Source organism: Equus caballus, chromosome 1, assembly GCF_041296265.1.
Source record: "Equus caballus isolate H_3958 breed thoroughbred chromosome 1, TB-T2T, whole genome shotgun sequence".
Classification (NCBI taxonomy): domain Eukaryota; kingdom Metazoa; phylum Chordata; class Mammalia; order Perissodactyla; family Equidae; genus Equus; species Equus caballus.
Window position 1 is genome coordinate 36537606 of NC_091684.1, and position 17862 is coordinate 36555467.

The 17862-nt window shown below is 44.0% G+C and overlaps 1 protein-coding gene across 6 annotated transcripts in view; it reads left to right on the top strand.

Moving 5' to 3' along the window:
• Positions 1–17185, top strand: part of MYOF (myoferlin) — a 152624-nt gene extending 135439 nt beyond the window's left edge. For 4 of the 6 annotated variants that reach the window (XM_023642393.2, XM_023642388.2, XM_070261808.1 and 1 more), the window contains 9 exons: positions 1233–1372; positions 3601–3689; positions 3778–3873; positions 7468–7609; positions 9949–10048; positions 12416–12606; positions 14611–14720; positions 15101–15248; positions 16620–17185. In XM_023642393.2, coding sequence (XP_023498161.1) covers positions 1233–1372; positions 3601–3689; positions 3778–3873; positions 7468–7609; positions 9949–10048; positions 12416–12606; positions 14611–14720; positions 15101–15248; positions 16620–16658 — 1055 coding nt within the window. In that variant the 3' untranslated portion in view covers positions 16659–17185. Of the gene's footprint in view, positions 1–679; positions 839–1232; positions 1373–3600; positions 3690–3777; positions 3874–7467; positions 7610–9948; positions 10049–10654; positions 10755–12415; positions 12607–14610; positions 14721–15100; positions 15249–16619 lie in introns of all 6 variants that reach the window. The other 2 variants (XR_011436850.1, XR_011436846.1) reach the window with 2 other exon arrangements.
• The last annotated feature ends 677 nt before the right edge of the window (positions 17186–17862 follow it).

Consider the following 17862-nt stretch of genomic DNA (forward strand, 5'->3'; position numbering starts at 1 on the left):
CCAGAAAATCAAACAACACCCCAAAAAGTTGTATCAGTCATGAAGATTGTTCCAGTTACTACTGTTACATAACAAATCACCCCAGAACTTAGCAGCTGAAGATGCCATTTTGTTTTGCTCTCAGTTTTGTGAGTTAGAAATTCAGGAAGGACTCAACTGGGCAGTTCTCACTTGAGTGGCTCATGTGGTTGGCTGCTGTCAGATGTCGGCTGGGGCTGCAGTCATCCAAGGCTCAGCTGAACTGGATGTCCAAATGGCTCACACACACAGCGGGAGGTTAATGCTGGCTCTTGGCTGGGAACTCAGCTGGGGCTGACAACCAGGGCGCCTATTCAGCCCTCTCCAAGAGGGCAATCTCTGGATGTCCAGGCTCCTCACATGGTGTATGGCTTCCTGCAGAGCAAGTGCCCCAATAGGACCAGGCAGAGGCTGAGCGCCTTTCATGCCTAGCCTCAGAAGTCACACAGCATCCTTTCTTTTGTGGTTAAATATGTCTCCAGATTCAAAAAGAGAGGACATAGACCCACCTCTCAATGGGAGGAGTGTCAGAGAATTTGGGAGTTCTGTTTTTAAAATGCCACAGTGATGCTAACTGCTATGACAGTTGAACTTACAAATTTCAGTGGCTTAACGCAATCAAAGTTTATTTCTCAGAAATTCAAAACAGGTATTCCTACAGGTCGGTGGCCCTCTTCTAAGCAATGCTTTGTGGACTCAGGCCCTCCCATCTTATAGCCCTGCTGTTCTTCAGCTCAGACATCAAAGGTTGCTGTTTTCTTCTGCATCCAGAAGAGAGAGGCACACGGAGGATCCTACTTCAGAGGGTTTTATGTGCCAGGTCTAGAAGGGACACTCATGTCACTTCCACTACATTATATTCTAGCCTAACTTGGTTGTATAACCACACCTACCTACGAGGGAGTCTGGGAAACAGAGTCTGGCTGTGAGCTTCTGCCACCAAAGTAAACACAGGCTGCTCTCACTCACACATTCTGGTGTGTTCTGGTCCCTTTGCTATTGGCAGCCCACAAATCGGGTGTGAGCCTGGTTGGGGCAGGGCACCTGGTCAGAAGCTCTTTCTAACAATGACTCCTTCACAAGTTGATGTTTGCGCGGTGGCACTGCCTAACCATTTTGCAAAGTCTTAGACGAAGTGCTGCAAGGCCCCCAGGGCAATGTGCTTGAACTGTTCCTCATGCCCATCCCTGTCTCAATGCTGTTTCCTATTGCAGAAGCCAACAAAGTCCTGCACCAGCACCTGGGGGCCCCTGACGAGCGCCTTGCCCTTCACATCCTCAGGACTCAGGGGCTGGTCCCTGAACATGTGGAAACAAGGACTTTGCACAGCACCTTCCAGCCCAACATTTCCCAGGTACAGGGGCTCTCCACCTGTGAAGATCCGTCATCCACACCCCAGACACAGTGGCAATTGCTAACACAGATTTGCCTCTTTTTATCCCTTTTGAATACTTTTAGATACACCAAAAATAGAAGTGAAACTCAAATTTGCTTCGTCCCGAAGGGGAATTTATTGTAAGACTTTTCAGGTAACTCACTAAATCCAGACAGGAGAGTGACTATGACTCAGAACAAACTTGGACCAGGATCTCTCCTGTCCCTTATCTATGAGTCTGCTTTAGTCTGCACTCTTCCTGTGATCACCTTCCCATGTGTCAGAATATTGCAGCCAGTTTTAGAGTCGTTTATCTTATAATGTAACCCCATCTACTTCCAAACGTGGAAAGGGTTGGTTGCCCCAAGTTGGCTCCATTGTCCACCACTGGACCATTTGGCTGTAGCCAGGAGGGCAGGGCCTGGGGAAGCAGTTGTGCTTGGCCGGTGAGGCAGTGCCATCTAAGAACAAAGAGCCAGGGAAGAAGATGGCTCTTCCCTGAGCACAAGATGGCTCATCACAAAGACCATATGGACAGTGATGTGGGAGGGTCTGTTCCTAGAAGCTGGAGAGCAGTTTCCAGAGAAGTGCAGAGAGACATGGCAAATGACAAAATAAAACGTGTGGAAGCTTGTTATAATGAAGATTCCTAGGCCGTGCCTACAAGGATTCAAATTCAGTAGGTCTGGGATGGGGCCGGGAATCTGAATTTTTAATAAGTGACCTGGAAGTGTTCTGATGTCAGTAGCTAGGAAATCACACATTAAGAAATATTAATCTGATGGATGCAAATATTGTTGACACTGACAGCAGAACCACGGACAAGCTTATCTCTGAAAAGCAGCCATAAGTGGCCTGGGCTTGTTAGATTATTTTGTCACTCACTTCTTGCTTTTATTCTGTTTCACATTTTCATTTCTTTCTTGTCTTATTATTCTTCCTTTCCCCAAAGAGCCCATTCCTCCTCCTCTCTCCCTTCTCACCCCTCAATTGAATAACATGTTGAGAAATCACAAGGCGAGGAAGATTTCTCCCTGGGAATCCACAGGCCCTCCCACCCCCCATCACCTCCACCTACCACATTGGACACACTGTGGCTGGGTCTCAGGAGACACCTCGTTGCCTAATGTTCTGCAGTGTGCTTGATGTGTTGTAGAACCTTGAGCCCTAGAGATTAGTTGGAAGAGAGTCAGGATCACAGTAAAATATATCCCTTTTCAAGAGCTCCAGTTCATTTTGATCACAATGCATTAGAAAGCCAATCTAGTGGTTTCCTTGGCAACCTTCTTAAAGACCAGTCTGTTTTTGTTATGAAGGCAGAGTCTACAGAACATCCAAAAACAGTCTGAGGAATTTAAATTGGTTCGTATGGTTGATATAGTTTGTTAATGGCATTCCTAGCCTGTCTGGAAAAACACTCCAGTTAGATAGATGGACCTGGTCTGTGGCAAAGACCTGAGTGGGGCCTCACCAAGATGGTGGCACATGTGTCAGTCTAGGCTTTCACCCTCCCTCTTCTGCAAGCCTCCTCCCAAGTGGTTGGCACTAGCGAGCCAATGGCAGGGAGTCCTCAACTTTGGGTAACAGTGATGTCCTTGTCGTTGTTTGAGTCTCTCCTTAGAAAGTGCTATGTTGTAAGTTTTTCTTTTACAAAATTAAATGCCATTTATATTATTTTGATTTTCTGTCTTGAGTAAGTGGAGAAACCCTTTGGTGTCACAAACTGGGACCGATATCAAGTAGGCAATGTGATGACGACTAGAGTGACAGTGTGAGAACTGTTCTGAAGATGAAGGTCCCAACTTTAAGTCGTCGTAGGAGGGTGTGTGTTTCTATGTGTGAGTGTGTTTGTGTGTGAACGTGTTTGTGTGTATGAGTCTGTGTGTTTGTGTGTGTGTTAGGTGTTGTGTTAGCAATGAGACGCCCTTCATGTTATTAACCAGGGGAGACTCAGACTACAATACAGGTGGGTATGTGCAGCCATCAGAGACTCCTGGATGAGAGTGGGGAGTGAGTGGCATACATGACATTGAAGATGTAAGATTCACCTTGGTTCATTCTTCTACTCCATTTTTTTTGCCTTCCACATGGAGTAATAAATTAGCAGGCCCAAAGGACTAGTTTCATTTAAGAAATATGAAAGAAAATTGTAGTCTGTACACCCCATAATATAATTTCATTTCTCTTTCAACTTTTGAATGACTTAGGGAAAACTTCAGATGTGGGTGGATGTTTTTCCCAAGAGTTTGGGGCCACCAGGCCCTCCTTTCAACATCACACCCCGGAAAGCCAAGAAGTAAGTAGTCTTGAGACCCTGTTATATTGGACTGGGGTCTTGGCTCAGGACCACAGAAGAAAACACCTTCAAAATGTGCTCCTTTCAGATACTACCTGCGTGTGATCATCTGGAACACCAAGGACGTTATCTTGGACGAGAAAAGCATCACAGGAGAGGAAATGAGCGACATCTATGTCAAAGGGTGAGGGTAGCATGCAAGAGCCTTTGACAAACTCAGGCAATCAAACAGACTCTCTCTTTCATCGGTTTTCATTATTGAAGGTGTTCACTGCAGGATCCTTGGATCCTCCATAGATAAAGAGGAACCTCGTTATCAGAAGCTATTTTACGTCACTAATGCAATCTCCTTAGGAAACTTCAGGGTTTGTCTCCTGTCTCTCCAGGGAGAGAGAACAGAAAGAAAGAAAACTTGTATGGATCTTGTTAATGGGCAGAGGTATCTAATGCCTATAAGAACTGATAAATATTTCTTCATTTTGCTTTTAAGGAAGTGGGCTTTGTTCAGTTTATTAGCGCAGATTTGTTATTTCTGAGACTTTTTAGTCAAACAGTTCTTTTTTATTTCTTTTTGATACCTTGAATAACTAGCCTTAGAAACATAAGTAAAGCTTCCAAAATCTCTTTCGATATATATTTTATTACGAGCAGCTAATGTCCATGGAAAAGAGAAATGGTTAGCAGATTTTTTTTAAATCATTAATTCCACCAACATGTACTGAGTGCCTGCATCCACTGTGTAAAGTGTCATAGTTGTTCATTATTCTGTTACTTGCATAATTCACTTCCAGATAATCCATGTTGATGTTAGTTTTGGTTATGCCTTGACCACAGATGTTGAGGACAGAAGTAATTAAGAAGTGATTAAGACGTAGTGATTAAGAAGCCAGACTCTGGAGTCAAACTGCCTGGGTTGAAATCCTGGTACTTTCCCTACTAGCTGGGCAAGTTAGTAAGCTCACTGCTCCTCATCTGTGAAATGGAGTTAATGGTACTATCCACTGCTCTGGGAAAGTCAGAAGATTGAGTTACTCAGAGCACTTAGGATAGTGCCTGGCAGACAGTAAACACTATGTGTATTGGTTAGGGTTCTCCAGAGAAACAGAACAAGTAGGAGATAGATGTGTGTGTGTGTGCATGTAGAGAAAGAGAAAGAGAGAGAGAGAAAGATAGATAGATAGATAGAGATTTTTTATGAGGAATTGACTCACATGATTATGGAGGCTGAGAAGTCCCACAATCTGCCATCTGCAAGCTGGAGACCCAGGAAAACTGGGGTGTAATTCAGCCTGAGTTCGAAGGCCTGAGAACTCTGGCAGTCAATGCTGTAAATCCCAGTCTGAGGTCAGGGGAAGATGAGATATCCTAGTTCAAGCAATGAGGCAGACAAAAGGCTGGATTCCTATCTTCCTGTGCCTTGTGTTCCATTCAGGACCTCAACAGATTGGATGATGCCCACCCACACTGGGAACAGCAGTCTACTTACAGAGACCACCAATTCAAATTCTAGTCTCATCCAGAAACGCCCTCACAGACACACCCAGAAACAACGTTTAATCTGGGCACCCCGTGGCCAGTCACATTGACACGTAAAATTAACCATCACACTATTTGAATGTTAGCTGGGATTATTACTGTTCCACAGAGACTGAGTTTGGTTCCTTGATATGTAAAAGATAAGACTTGTTGACATTTAATATATTCATAAAGTGAGAACAAAGTTTCACTTATGATCCCAAGTGACCTTCAATCAAAACTTTGTCAAAGACATAATTACTGTCATTTAGGTTCACTGTCAACAGGGAATGTTTCATCAAGTTCTTCATTATTCTTTCTCACTTCACGATCTTATTACCATTCCCCAAGGAAAACTAATCCCAGCTAATTATATACATGCAAATTTGTTTGACTATCATGAGCATTGTCTTTTTTCAAATCAGGAAAACAAACTCAAGTAGTACCGGACCAAGAAAAACACTCCTCTAATCAAAGAATAAAATGCAACCTAAAGAACCATGTCATATTTGGAATTAAAATATAAATACTATATGTGAACAGATGAGTAATGCATAAATAATATGCCCAGCACTTCGCACATGTGGGTATTACATACAAAGTTATGCATATGTGTACACAAATACATGCACTTAGAGTAGTTAACTTGTTTTAAAATTAAAATGTGAAAAGATTCATATTTAAAATTAAATGTGAAAAGATCCATGAAGAAAGAGAGGGAGGAGCTGCAGAGGGTGAGCAGTCTAGGGGTGGATGGATCATGGTGACACTTTTGCGGATGGGCAGGAAGTGAAGCCACTGAGGCCCTAACCAGAGTGTGGACTCTCTTCAGTGAGTTAGTTCAAAAGCTTCAAAGTTAATCGTCAAAAGGAATCTTTCAACAAAGTTATCTAGTCAGTTAATTGAGAGGCAAAAAGTAAAACTACTGTAGTTGATAGATATTAATACCACTACTAATAATAGGACCTAATATTAGCACATGACTGTCTTGTCTCCATGCTCCTTTGAGGCTAAGTAACAGGCCTGGACACTGGAGTCAGACAGACCTGGGAGTTTTACTTAATTCTGTCCGTTACTGGCTATGTGGCCTTGTGTAAGATCTATATCCTCTGTGAGCCTCAGTTTCCTCATCTATGAAGTGGAGATAGTTATACAGTTGGGAAGAATAAAATAAGGCACGCTGAGTGCCTGGTTCATAGCAGATGATCATAAACATAGTTAGGATTTCCCCCTTCCCACTCTGGCCCTTCTAAGCCATGATCTCATTCTGTCCTCATGTGGACCATGAGAAGGGAGCACATATAATTAACCTCATTTTACAGATGGGAGATGAAGCTCAGAGAGTCAAGTGGCAGAGCAAGTTCACAGCCAGGCCTGCCTCCTACCGAGAATCTCTATATGTGGGGTCCAGGCAGCAATATTTTTAAAAGCTCCCCAGTTGATTCCAGTGTGATTCTAGTGTGTGCCCAGTTTTGGGAACCGCACATTCTACCACTTTACCGGTCTAAAATCTAGCGTCCCTGGTTCCAAACCAGGAGTCTTCCCGATAGCAGGCAGATGTGCCAACTTCCTCCCGGGCACATTCACTCATTCCTTCCTTCAACAGGTCTGTGATGTGCCCGGCACAAGCCAAAGGAGCCTTTTCAAATGTCAAAAGTTGAGATGTTAAGTTGTTTATGGAAATGAATTTTCATAGATATGCGTATGAAAAGAGCAGTTGACATCTCCCTTGCTAGTCTCATTAGCATGATCATAGTGAATTTAGGAATAATGAAAAAAGAAAGCTGTAAGACACTTGAGTGGTGCCTGTTTTGTTTGCCTAAGTAAAATAAGGAAGAGGAAGTGCTAAGATTCTGAACTAACTCGTATTCATTGAGCCTATCAGCGGTGATGACAGACACTGATGAGTTATAGTTATGAAGACTAACATCATAGCCAGCAAGCTTCAACGTTCCCAAAATAGAAGCTAAAGTTGTTGACATTTTCCAGAAAATTTCACCTTATCCCTGTTAACTGAAGTCTAAAGGGTTTCCTGCTTTGGTTTTAGAGGAGTTAGTTATATTTTATTTGGCTACAACCTGTGTTGGATGCAACAGGGCGCCTCCCCTTTATAAATCACCCCCCAGCTCTGTAGATAACTGGAACCTGCCCAAGAAAAGTGCATTCATTCTCCTGCCCGTCACTCCCCTCATCACTGCACAATTTTGTGGCTAGATTACTTGTCAATCACATGAAGCTAAATCTGTTTGCCTCTGCTTTTCAGCTGGATTCCTGGCAATGAAGAAAACAAACAGAAAACAGATGTCCATTACAGGTCCTTGGATGGCGAAGGGAATTTTAACTGGAGATTCGTTTTCCCATTTGACTACCTCCCAGCTGAACAACTCTGCATCGTTGCTAAAAAAGTGAGCTCTGAAATATGCCATCAGGAAGTGGGTGTCATGGGGCTTCCTTAAGCAGACACTCAGAGAATGTCGGAGCTGCTCCGCGCTTGCAGGTCATGAGTCCAGCTCCCTTTTGGTACAGATTGGGACTCAGAGACCCACAGATACTTGCCCAGAGTCACACAACTATTTGGGTAATTAGGAAGTATAAGGAACACAGCTTTCCTTCCCTAACGTGTTGACAGCAGAGTGAAGGATCAGACACAGGGTAGAAGTGGGCATCTTGTACCAATATATACAATAACCCAAGTGTATGTTTATGTCATGTGGAGACCGACGTCTTCCCATGATAAGTGGAACTGTTGGACTAATTAACCAAACACAGGGAAAATATTAAAGTAAGTGAAATTTTCCGTTTAGCTTCCTTATTAAACCTCAGCTTCTGTCTTACCTCCTTCAGAAGCATTCTGTGAGAGTTCAAGGCCCTCATGGTCTTAATTAGTAACACTCTCAGTTACAGAACTCAACTCAAACTGGCTTATACCAAAAAAGTGACTTATTGGCTCACCTTACTGAAAAGCTTAGTGTGGCTGGCTTAAGGAATCCCTACATCCTGAGTTGAACTAGTGTCGTTAGAAATTGCTCTCACTTTCTCTGCCTCTCTGCACTGCCTTCTTTTGTGGGCCTCATTCCCTGGTGGAGGCAAGATGGCTGTCAGCACCCCAGCTCACGTCCTGCCCTCTCAGCAAGTTCAACAGAAAGAGAAGAACAAATCCCCCATGACGCCAACCAGAGTTCTGGAATTGGCCTCAGAGTCTTTGCCTGTTTGGGGTCACATGCCTATCCCTGAACCAACTAACGTTGCCCAGGGATGCAATGCTCTGATTGGCCCGGCTCTGGAGTTAGGGATGGAATCAGCTCTTCTCAAATTGTAGGGACTGGAGAAGGGAGTCACCAAGGAAAAGCTGGGCACTTTCGTCCCAAAAAGGGGCCTGAAACCTGGGTAGGTAATATTAACAGATGTCGTCTATAGGTCCCCCGTACCATTCCCACCCCCCACCATTCTATAAACTTTCCCTAGTTCTGCCTGATCACCCCCTCCCCACACCTGATCAAAATGTACATGTCCTTTGTCCCATCTGGCCAGACATTACCTCCTGCCGGCCCTACTCAGTGCTGATGCTGCAGTGAGCACTTATTCTGTGCCAGGTGAGATGAATACCTTCAAAGGGCACTTTCTAGAGACACAGAGGCTCACCCGACATTGAATCGCGCACGCTTTCAGGGGGTGAGGCAGACCAGGGGGAAGGTGAGGGGTTTGGGGTCAGGCAGGCCTTTAGGTAAAGTTATCTTTCCTATTTACCCACACGTGGAGCTGGACCTCCCTGTGCCATGAGTGGTGCTTGGAGCATGACCCCACACAGGACAGGCAGGTGGGGCCAGACAGCAGCAGAGTATGCTTCCCAGCCCCTCGGAGCCAGGCCCCCTGAACCCTGCAAAGGGGGCACATTCCTGGAACGTCATCTGAAAAATAAGAAACAACCCAACGATCTTCCTTCAAATTCATGAAGTTTTGCAGGGAAATTCTCTTTCTGCCGGGGCCAGAGGTACATAGGTGTAGTTAGGCTATGGACGTGGTGTTATTCTTGGCTAATATTGTCTGGGCAGACACAGGGACCAGAAGTGAGAATTTGGAGGACCCTTACCCACTTCTCCCGCTGCCTGACTAGTGTGAGGGATCTGGGGGTCTTAGTTGACCACAGCATTAAAAACCAGCAATATCTTTCAAAAGCCAGAAATGCCAGGACATTTTAAATCTGTGCTGATAAAAGAGTCAGATGTAGGCCCCAGTCTCCTCACCCCCGTGTGAAATGAGTCTGCTCAGGCATCCACGTGAAGCTGGCAGAAGGTCTGGGGGGGTGGGGGGGGTGGAAGGTGCTGAGCAGAAGCGACACCCCGGCAGGTGATACTGTGCGCCAGGCTAGAACAGCTTGGCTTTGGGAAGATAATCTAAGCAGGCCATGGTGGTCCTCAGCGGGAGATATAATCACTCCCCAAACCCCAGGAGTGGCAGCAGGAAGTCACACTTGATAGGAATGTGGCAGGAAACCTTCTGTCTGGAAATTGTCTGGGACATCCTTTTTGTCACCCAGCAGGTAGCCTTGAGATTTCCTGGGGAGCCCAACTGCACTCCATACGCATGGAGTGGAAGGGTAGGGACAAGGGGAGGAGGTGCCGGGGGTGCAAAGGAGAGAAAAGGCCCCATGCCTTAATGCTGGGCTTTCAGGGGACCCAAGGAGAGGGGTTCAGAGTCCAGTCATCAGTGTCATTTGGCTTGTCTGTTTCTTTTGTCATTTCAGGAGCATTTCTGGAGTATTGACCAAACTGAATTTCGGGTCCCACCCAGACTGGTCATTCAGATATGGGATAATGACAAGTTTTCTCTGGATGACTACTTGGGTAGGCATTATTTTTGGAAATTTTCCTCCAAGAAATTGTACTCGGAACTAGTGAAATAATTAAAACTTGGAATCAGTTATTTAAATCTTCAGTACTTGTGGGTAATTAGGGGTGGGGGCACACTCACCACCTGGATGTCCTCTGGGCAGTGTGGCCTGCCTGTCCGCTATCTCAGGTCCTTTGAGAAGTGCGCACAGTGACTGTCACCCCTTTCTGTGGGCTCAGTCCACTCTTCCGGGCTCCTGTGGAGCCTCTGCACCAGCTCCTGTCTCCTGTTTTCACAGAGGGATGTCACACCCCTGCCTCCACTTCCAAACCACCCCCTCTCTCTCTCCTCAGCACCTCAGAGTTGGCTCCCACCCTCCTCCTCCACGTTGCTCTCAAAGTTACTGAGGTCCCCCAGTCTCCCCAGCCATTGTTGTTCCCCCAGGTCCATCGTCCTCTGTGGCTGAAGGCACTTATTAAACCCCCCACTCTGGGCCCCTCCCTTTTGTGGCATCACCCACCACCCCCCAATAGCGCAGCGCTCGTGTGATTCTGCTATCCCAGATTTTGGCTCTTTCTCACTGGCCTGCTCTCTTTCTTCCTCGTACTTTCTAAATACAGGCCTTTGTGTTCCCTGGGGTCCTTCAGCTCTTCCCCAGGCCCTCCCAGTGATGAACCCACTGTCACCTCGGTTGAAGGTGAAGTTTCACCTTTCAGCAAGGTATGACTTCGGAACCAGGCTGTGCAGCCTGATTGTCCACAGTGCCTGACCTATGGTAATAAGAAACTATTATGACGGATCATATTGCAGCATATCCATGTATCAAATCAACACATTGTCCACCTTAAACTTACACAATGTTTTGCATCCATTATATCTCTATTAAGAAAAAAAACTATTATGATGATTATTCCCAATTCCCCAAGAGAAACTTTCACTTTTATGTTTGGCTGGCCCCTCAAATTTATCATGACCAAAATCAAACTCAGCCTTTCTTCCCTGACCTCATACCTGCTGTCCTCATGAACTTCTTTTGCTGTTCATGGTCCCTCCATTGTCCCAGTCGCCCAGGCGAAAGTACCCCGAGTCCTCTGTGGGTCCTCTCTTTCCCCCAACTCAGTCCTATAATCTCTTTATTATGCATATTTATTTTCTTATTTCCGTAATCTCTGCCACTTGCCAGTTCAGACCGAATTTTCTCTTGGCTAATTGTTACAGTAGCTCCTAACTCATCTTCCTGCTTCCAGGACATCTTTCCTGGCAGAGGAAGAGCCCCTGGTGGCCAATGGCTGTATCTTGTTCATCCCTTTACCTCTCACAATGCTAAGTGCAGTGGCTTTGACTTAGCCGGTGCTTAATAAGAATTGAACAAACAAATAAGTATGCAAGTATGCTAACTTATAAAGCATACAGCAGTAAATTCCAGAATAGTAGAAGCTTTTCCCTTGGGATTTAAATGAAATAGTCTGACAACAAATAAAGAGAATAAGTACATTTCTAAATGGCTAGTGGGCAAATGGTTGTAGCTATCACCAAAAGGAGAGACAAGATAAAAGCAGGAATTAGCTCAAGAAAGGCTGAGTAAATCGTGGGCTATGCGTCCGTTATGAAATGAAGGGCATGTTCTGAACCTGACAGTTTAAAGAGACTCTTCATAACCTCCCTGTTTCCTTTGCTGCCACTGTTGGAGATCAGCTCTTCTCCCAGTAGTCCATAGATCTGACCCCACATCACACATGCCCTTTTCTTAAGGAAAGGGCTCATGGGAGTTCCCAAGCCAAAAAGGCAGTCAGTTAAGGTGGTACCACATAGTTTATGCCTCACATCACAGAAGAGAAAATATACTTTTCCGGGCACCCTGATCTGGGCGTCTTAGTTTCTAGAGACAATGTTCTGCTGAGTTGCTGTGTTCCTTCTCAAGCTCCTGTTTCTGAGGTTACACTAGGATAGACTTGAACGTCACTGTTCCATGGGGCTTCCCATGTTCCAAGTGCCAGTTATCTTTACCCAAAGCCAAATGACCTCTGTGCTGAGGGCAGCTCGGAATCAATATGAGCAAATTCCAAATTCAAGTTCAGCGGAAATCGTCTCTAGATCTTTAATGATTTTGAGCTTGTAGAACAGCTCTGTTTAATCTTATATCTTTGAGAAACAAAAGGTATAGTCCTCTGTGAGATGCAGAGCAGTGGACAGATATTTCTTCTGCCATTTTCCATCCTATCTGGAAAGAATTTTAAACGTCTACCAGGGTCCCTTTCTCTAACTCATCCATCACCTGTTCAAAATCACTGTCTGCTCTCCTCTGACAAGAACATTCTGTTCACTTATGAACATGGCTGATCCACTTGAAGCTTATTTGGGTTTAATGTTTCCTTGGCTAGGTTTCCTGGAACTTGATTTGCATCATACCATCATTCCAGCAAAATCGTCGGAGAAATGCAATTTGGACATGATTCCAGACCTCAAGGCCATGAACCCCCTTAAAGCTAAAACCGCCTCACTGTTTGAGCAGAAGTCCATGAAAGGATGGTGGCCATGCTATGCAGAGAAAGATGGCTCCCGTGTGATGGCTGTATGAGTATTTCTTGGTTGGGGGTTGTTTATTCCTTTTATTACTTAGGTTTTGCCCTTTATCAATAGATGTACTCCAGATAAGATAAGGGAGTGTTAAATTGGTGCGATTTTAAATCATGGGGACAGTGTGGACCTGGGATTATAAGAAAAGATGGGGGATGCCATGAGCATATTTTGGGGTTGAGTGGAAGTGGAGGGGTTGGAACTGTCAAAAAATTGGGAGTCTGAGTGCTTGCACTATATTTCTTTAAGACCCTCCTTCACCAGGAAGGTTTTTTTATCCTGAGTTTCCAGTACAATCCAGTACAGAAAAAGGAACTTCAAATTTGAGCTCTTCTCATTAAAAAAAAAATTTAAAAAAGGTGGAAGAAGCAGGGAGTGCTGCCGTCCATTGAGCAAGAAGGCCATAATTTATAAGCAAGTTTGGAGAACTCAAGATATACTGTGATATAGAAGCAAAAGTGCAGGTTACCATGCCGTGTCACAAAAGACTTCCTAATTATCATGTATTATTAACAATAGCCAACACTTTAGATCATTGATTATGAACCAGGCAACGTGCTTGGTGCACTTACGCCTTGCATTCATAGTCTTGTTTTTAAAAACAATTTTGAGGTATAATTTACATAAATAAACTGCACCCATTTAAAGTTCACAATTCAATGAGTTTCAGCAGATGTATGCACTCATGAAACCACCACCAGAATAAAAATCCAGAACATTCCCATTACCCCAAAACTTTCTTTGTGTCCTTTGCAGTCTGTGGCTTCCCTCACCCCTGGCCCAGGAAACCGCTTATCTGCTTTCTGCCGTTATTGATTAGTTTGCACATAATCTCATTTAGTTCTGCTGACAACCCCATGGAGTAGGCATTATCTCCACTTTATAAATTCGACAGACAGGCTTGGAGGGGGCCAGTCCCGTGGCTGAGTGGTTAAAATTCTGTGTGCTCCTCTTCAGTGGCCCAGGTTCGTGGGTTCAGATCCTGGGCACGGACCTGCTCCACTCCTCGGCCATGCTGTGGCAGCGTCCCACCTACAAAATAAAAGAAAATTGGTACAGATGTTAGCTCAGGGCTAATCTTCCTCAAGCAAAAAAAAAGAAAGAGGAGGATTGGCAACAGATGTTAGTTCAGGGCCGATCTTCCTCACCAAAGAAAAAACAAAAAAAGACCCAGGCTTAGAGAGATGGAGCACCTTGCTACAGTCAACATAGGAGTCATCTGTGCTCCCCCACCTAAACGATTGTCAAAGTCAAAGATTGTCAAACTGTTCGTGACCTAATGGGCTTTCTAGGGTCCTAGAAAGCCTGTTACAACCTTGGTTAAGGCTGGCTGTAGAAGTGAGCAAGTTTCTAGACTTCTTTCAGCCTTAGTGTTCTCACGTGCACAGGAGGATAATGGCAGTACCTGCCTTATAGACTTGCCGTGAGCATTACATGAGATTACCGTATAGAAGGCTTAAGCAGTGCCCAGTGCATCACTCAGGAACCTGGGAACAGGGAGGCAGCATTCATTCATTCACTCATTCATTTGTTTATTCAGCTAGTGTACATAGGTACCCACTAAATGCCAGCAATGCTCCTCGCAGTGTGGGTATATGGTAAGTGTGAAGCTTGTAGGCTCTCTTGGAGCCTGCAGTTATACAAGATACTCTGATTAACAGTAGTCGGGTTAATCTGGGTCCAAGTAAAGTAACAAAGAAAGGTGTGTGAGAAGGCAAAGAGATGGATGTGAGAAAGTTAGAATGATGGGGATACAGAGCATAGAAAGCAGGGAGCAGGGAGGAGAGAAAGCAATTTGTCCTTGCAGTTTCCCACACAGAGTCAGTTCAGAAACACATGGAAGAGGAAATGTGATGAAATCTCTTGAGGAAAATTTAAGGCAATCTAAGGATTGTTTTACAAAAATACAAATCATTGCTCAGGGAATACTCCTTGGGTTGAAGTGAAAATATTTATGAAACGTGATGTCATATGTTTAACCTGTTCTGCTTTACTGAAGGGGAAAGTGGAGATGACGTTGGAAGTCCTCAATGAGAAGGAGGCCGACGAGAGGCCAGCCGGGAAGGGACGGGATGAACCCAACATGAACCCCAAGCTGGACCCACCAAAGTGAGAGGGCCTCTTTGTTCTCGGTGTTGTCTGATTCCCAAACACCTGCAGTCTGAAAGTCCCCCTTCCAGTTGGCTTAATGGAATGGATTAGCGGTTGTCCTTCTAATTTTATACTTAATAGTGGGGGGTAGGGACTGGAGAGGTTGGTGATCTGGCTTTATTTTAATCGTTCCGTTTTCCCATGAACACAAAGTCCAGTGTGCCTTCAGCATCTTAGGAAGCCATAATAGGTTAAAGAGTCTCAGCCAACTAAGGGGAATACGATCTTTTCTTGACTTTGTAAATGTTATTGATTATTTTTTAAACTGTGTTATGCTCTGAGGTGAAATAGCTGTCTCTTCTGAGTTGGGTAGGTAATACCGTTTCTTTGCAATTTAGCCGACCAGAAACCTCCTTCCTCTGGTTCACCAACCCGTGTAAGACCATGAAGTTCATCGTGTGGCGCCGATTTAAGTGGGTCATCATCGGCCTGCTGATCCTGCTGATCCTGCTGCTCTTCGTGGCCGTGCTCCTGTACTCCTTACCGGTGCGAGCCCTTGGCCTCTTGTCTTTGCTTTTGTGTGTGAATTGTGGTCGGCCATCTAACTTCATATTAGCCTTTATTGCTGTTCGGAAGAATGACCTACTTAGCAGTTACGGCGTCACAACCCTCAGCCTTTGGAAAACATACAGTAATGTGTTCTGTGATTAGAATTACATTCTTAGAGTTTCACAAATTACAGGCAAAATATTATGGTCTGCAAAAAGCTTTGGTTTCAGGAATTCTCGGAGAAATCTCTCAGGCCTTTATCAATGTACATTTGGACTATAGCCAGTATTTCCAGTTGAGCTTCTTGCCTTCAGACTTTCTTGTTCCAAACCATCCTGCATGCTAACTCCTTATCCTGGTATTCACGGATTCCCAAATTAGGCTCATTATAGGTCTACACAAACCCTGAACTCCACCCTAACTAGATAGTTGGCCCCCCAAACAAGTATTGCCCTTACCTGCCAGGTTGCCTTTGCCAATGCTATGCCTTTGCCCATGTATTTATCAAAATCTTACTCATTTGTTAAGGCCCACATCATAAAACCTCCTCCTTAAATTAACCTCAATCACTCCAGTCATAATTGGGAGTACAAATGGGAAGTTAGGCAGGATGCCTAGAAGGAGTACCTTCATTCCTCCAGTCAAGGAATTTATTGGGCATCTACTATATGCTAGGAATTGGGGTGCAGAGATGACCAAGGCATGATTTCTGCCCGTGAGCAGTTCATAGCCGGACGACAAGCGACATATGAACAAGTAAATTCCTATGAGAGGCAAGCTGTTTTAGAGATATGAACAAATGACCGTAGGATCCCATTGCTGACGATAGTCTCAGCCAAGGAGGGGGCATTTAAGCTCAGTTTGTCAAGTGGAGAAGGGATAGTCAAGACATTCAGATACTCTCACTTCAATTCATGTTAACAATAATATAGATTATTTCATATTTAGGAGCATAATCATACAACCACCATAGTGGTACAATCCTCTCAGTCTGTTAGCTGTGAGTCCATGACACTGTTTTCCAGCTGTAGGTGGTCCAGTCTGTCTGAACCATTTAAACAACTCCTCATAGTTATTTTTTTTTTCCTTATTTAAATTCTATTGATTTAAACCAGTGGTTCTCAACTGGGGGAGATTTTTGCACCCTAGAGAACATTTGGCAATGTCTGGAGACATTTTAGTTGTCACAAAGTGGGGGTGCTATGGACATTTAGTGGGTAGAGGCCAGGGATGCTGCTAAAATCCTGCAATGCATGGGACAGCCCCCTACAAGAAAGAATCATGTGGCCTAACTGTTAATAGTGCCAAAGGTGAGGAACCTTAACTTAAATAGATGTATTTTTAATGCTGTTTTTGTTTCCTTTTCAGAACTATTTGTCAATGAAGATTGTGAGGCCAAATGCGTAGTGAAAGCAAAGGCTTCCTTTCAAGAGTCATCCAGCAGTGAGGGGCCCTGTCTCTGTTTATGGACCAAAATCAGGAGTGGTTCTATTTGTGTCTGAGGCTGCATTCCAGGGGCAGGCTACTCCTCTGAGGCCCATCGCCTCCCAGAGGGCCTCTGTCCTGGGAAGTCAGGCCAACAAGCAACATTTTTATCTTATTGTCTCTTGAAATATTAAAAGTTTTAACCATGTTTTTCAGAATATTTTTCAAGGTGGCTGGTTCCATTTTAAAATTATCTTTTTTATGTATCCTCAGTTCTATAATTCAGTTTTTGGAAATTGCTGAAATGGAATTCGAAAATTTCTGCATCATGACTTCATATACTTAGTAATCAACAAACAGGAGTATGCATTATAAAAACAGAATAGTTCGAACAATTCTTATTTATGCCTATAACCATTGTTATGATATTATATATGGATAAATGTCATAAGACTCTATTCAACCTCTGTGATGAACCCAAATAAAAATGTTTCACCTTTGACAGATAACTGATTGTTGAGGCTGTGGGCTGAGTTGGGAAGGAGACAGTTCCTAGTCGTCTGGGTCTCAGTGGATGGAAGGCCATAGCCTACCATTTGGCCATAAACCCTTTCTATGTGTGCTGCCACATCTTGGCCAGAGGGTTAATATAATAAATATGTAATACAATAAATAATAAAATATATAATATAGTAATATAATAAATATATAATATAATAAATAATAACAGCTAACATATATTAAAAGTACTTATTTTATGCACAGCACTGTTTAAGTGCTTTATGCATATTTACTTATTTAATCCTCAAGGTAACTCTATAAAGGTGGGGGTAACATTATGTAAACCCCATTTCACAGTTGAAGAAATTGAGTCACAAAGAGGTTAAGTAACTTGCCCAAGGCTACACAACCAATAAATGGTAGAGCTGGAATTTGAACCCACCTTTGACACATAGTCTGGGTTCTTAACTTCTTTTAATCACAATACTATACCACCAATGGGAGGGCTGTCAAGAGGAGCATGAAACTGAGATGGTCAAGTAATGAATGACAGTATCAACCCAGTGTGGCTCCATGCTGACCCCAAAGACAGCATGTCTGCTAGAACATGTGAGAACATTGTCCTGTTAATATATGAGACCATGATGACATCAGCAAACAGTTCTATTCAAAGAGCAACATGGAA